A 1,473-nucleotide genomic window follows, 5' to 3' on the forward strand; every position below is an offset into this window, starting at 1 on the left:
AAGTTCTAGCCCCCCAGGACTGGCAATAAATAAATAAGTAAAAATCAATAAAAGCTTGAGTGTGTAGCTCATGGTGAGAGGATCTGCGTGGCATGCGCGAGACACCCCAAAAGGCTCTGCTTCCTGGTTTTGCTTTTGCACAAACCAGGTTGAGGATTGAGACCCCCCCCCCCTCCTGGATCTCAGCCTCTGTAGCCGCAGAAAGGGAGGAGTTAGGGTTTGGGATGGGGCAGGGGGGCGGGGACACTCACTAGTCCACATGGGGGTCTTGGCCCCGGCTGCTGGGCTCCGGGGTGACCTCCAGGTTCCAGCGCATCTTCTTGTAGAGGTACCTGGGGAAGCGCGCGGCCGTGTAGGGCGCGGGGCTGCAGTATCTGAAGATGGACACCTCGTGGGCGGGGCTGATGGAGAACCTCCCACAGAAGAAGCAGGAGATGCTGGGGGGGGAGATGGCAGAGGGAAACTGAGGCTGGCCCTTGGCCTCTGCTCCCCCCCCCCCCCCCCCCCGCTCCTATCCCCACCTCAGAGGGTCAGTCTCGTCCAGGTCCACGAAGCCGAAGGAGGCGTACATGAACACCAGCTGCTCCAGGCGCAGCGTCAGCTGCTGTGAGATCTCCAACAGCTGCAGGGGAGAGGGGGCGCTCAGGGGCCCGGGGCAGGCTGGCCCAGGCCCCCCAGGCCCCCTGGCCCAGTCCGTCCGGCACTCACCCCCTTCCTGATCACCTCCTGCAGGCCTCCATAGATGGGGGGTGCGCTCCTGCCCGCGGCCTCCAGGTACAGGAGATAGGGCTCGCACATCTTCAGGAAGGTGGGCATGGCCTTCGCCAGCTGCTCCTTCTGCACGCGTTCCCGGCTGAAGGGAGAAGGAGGGGCGTCTTCACCCCATTTTTGTTGTTGTTGTTGTTTTGGTCAGTTTTGGGGCTTGAACTCAGGGCCTGGGCATTGTCCCTCCGTTCCTCAGCTCAAGGCTGGCGCTCTACCACCTGAGCCACGGTGCCACTTCCGGTTTTCTAGTGGTTTATTGGAGATCAGAGTCTCATGGACTTTGCTGCCCTGGCTGGCTTTGAACCGTGATCCTCAGATCTCAGCCTCCTGGGTAGCTGGGATGACAGGTGGGAGCCAACGCCTGGCTCTCACCCCATTCTGACCCCTTCACACCCCTGCTTTGGGGGGAAGGGAAGTCTCAGGCCCACCTGGGGAGGGAGAACTGTAAAATGCTGACACGTGGGCTTGGGGGGGGCGTGCAGAGATGGCCGAGCCAGAGTGAGGCCTGGGGGGCGGGATGGGCGGAGAGACAGACTGACTGACTGAAGAAACTGGGGGGTCCAGGGGACCAGAGGAAGTGAGGACATGGCACTGTCCCCCTTTTTCTCCCTGTTGTGGTCACTGCACTGTCCTTGTAGTTTTGGGGTGTCTTGGAGGTAAGTGGGGGCGAACCCGGTGTGGGCCAGGCCTGGGACATGGGTGGGGTAG

The 1,473-nt window shown here is 61.5% G+C and overlaps 1 protein-coding gene across 1 annotated transcript in view; it reads right to left on the reverse strand.

Moving 5' to 3' along the window:
* Positions 1–1,142, reverse strand: part of LOC105999237 (chromosome unknown open reading frame, human C19orf67) — a 3,421-nt gene extending 2,279 nt beyond the window's left edge. The window contains exons 1-4 of the mRNA XM_013034198.1: positions 1,138–1,142; positions 709–853; positions 522–622; positions 252–437 (exon numbers count right to left, since the gene is read on the reverse strand). Of these exons, the coding sequence (XP_012889652.1) occupies positions 252–437; positions 522–622; positions 709–853; positions 1,138–1,142 (437 nt within the window). The remainder of the gene's footprint in view (positions 1–251; positions 438–521; positions 623–708; positions 854–1,137) is intronic.
* Positions 1,143–1,473: the final 331 nt, after the last annotated feature.

This window comes from Dipodomys ordii, unplaced genomic scaffold (genome assembly GCF_000151885.1).
Source record: "Dipodomys ordii isolate 6190 unplaced genomic scaffold, Dord_2.0 Scaffold184, whole genome shotgun sequence".
NCBI lineage: Eukaryota > Metazoa > Chordata > Mammalia > Rodentia > Heteromyidae > Dipodomys > Dipodomys ordii.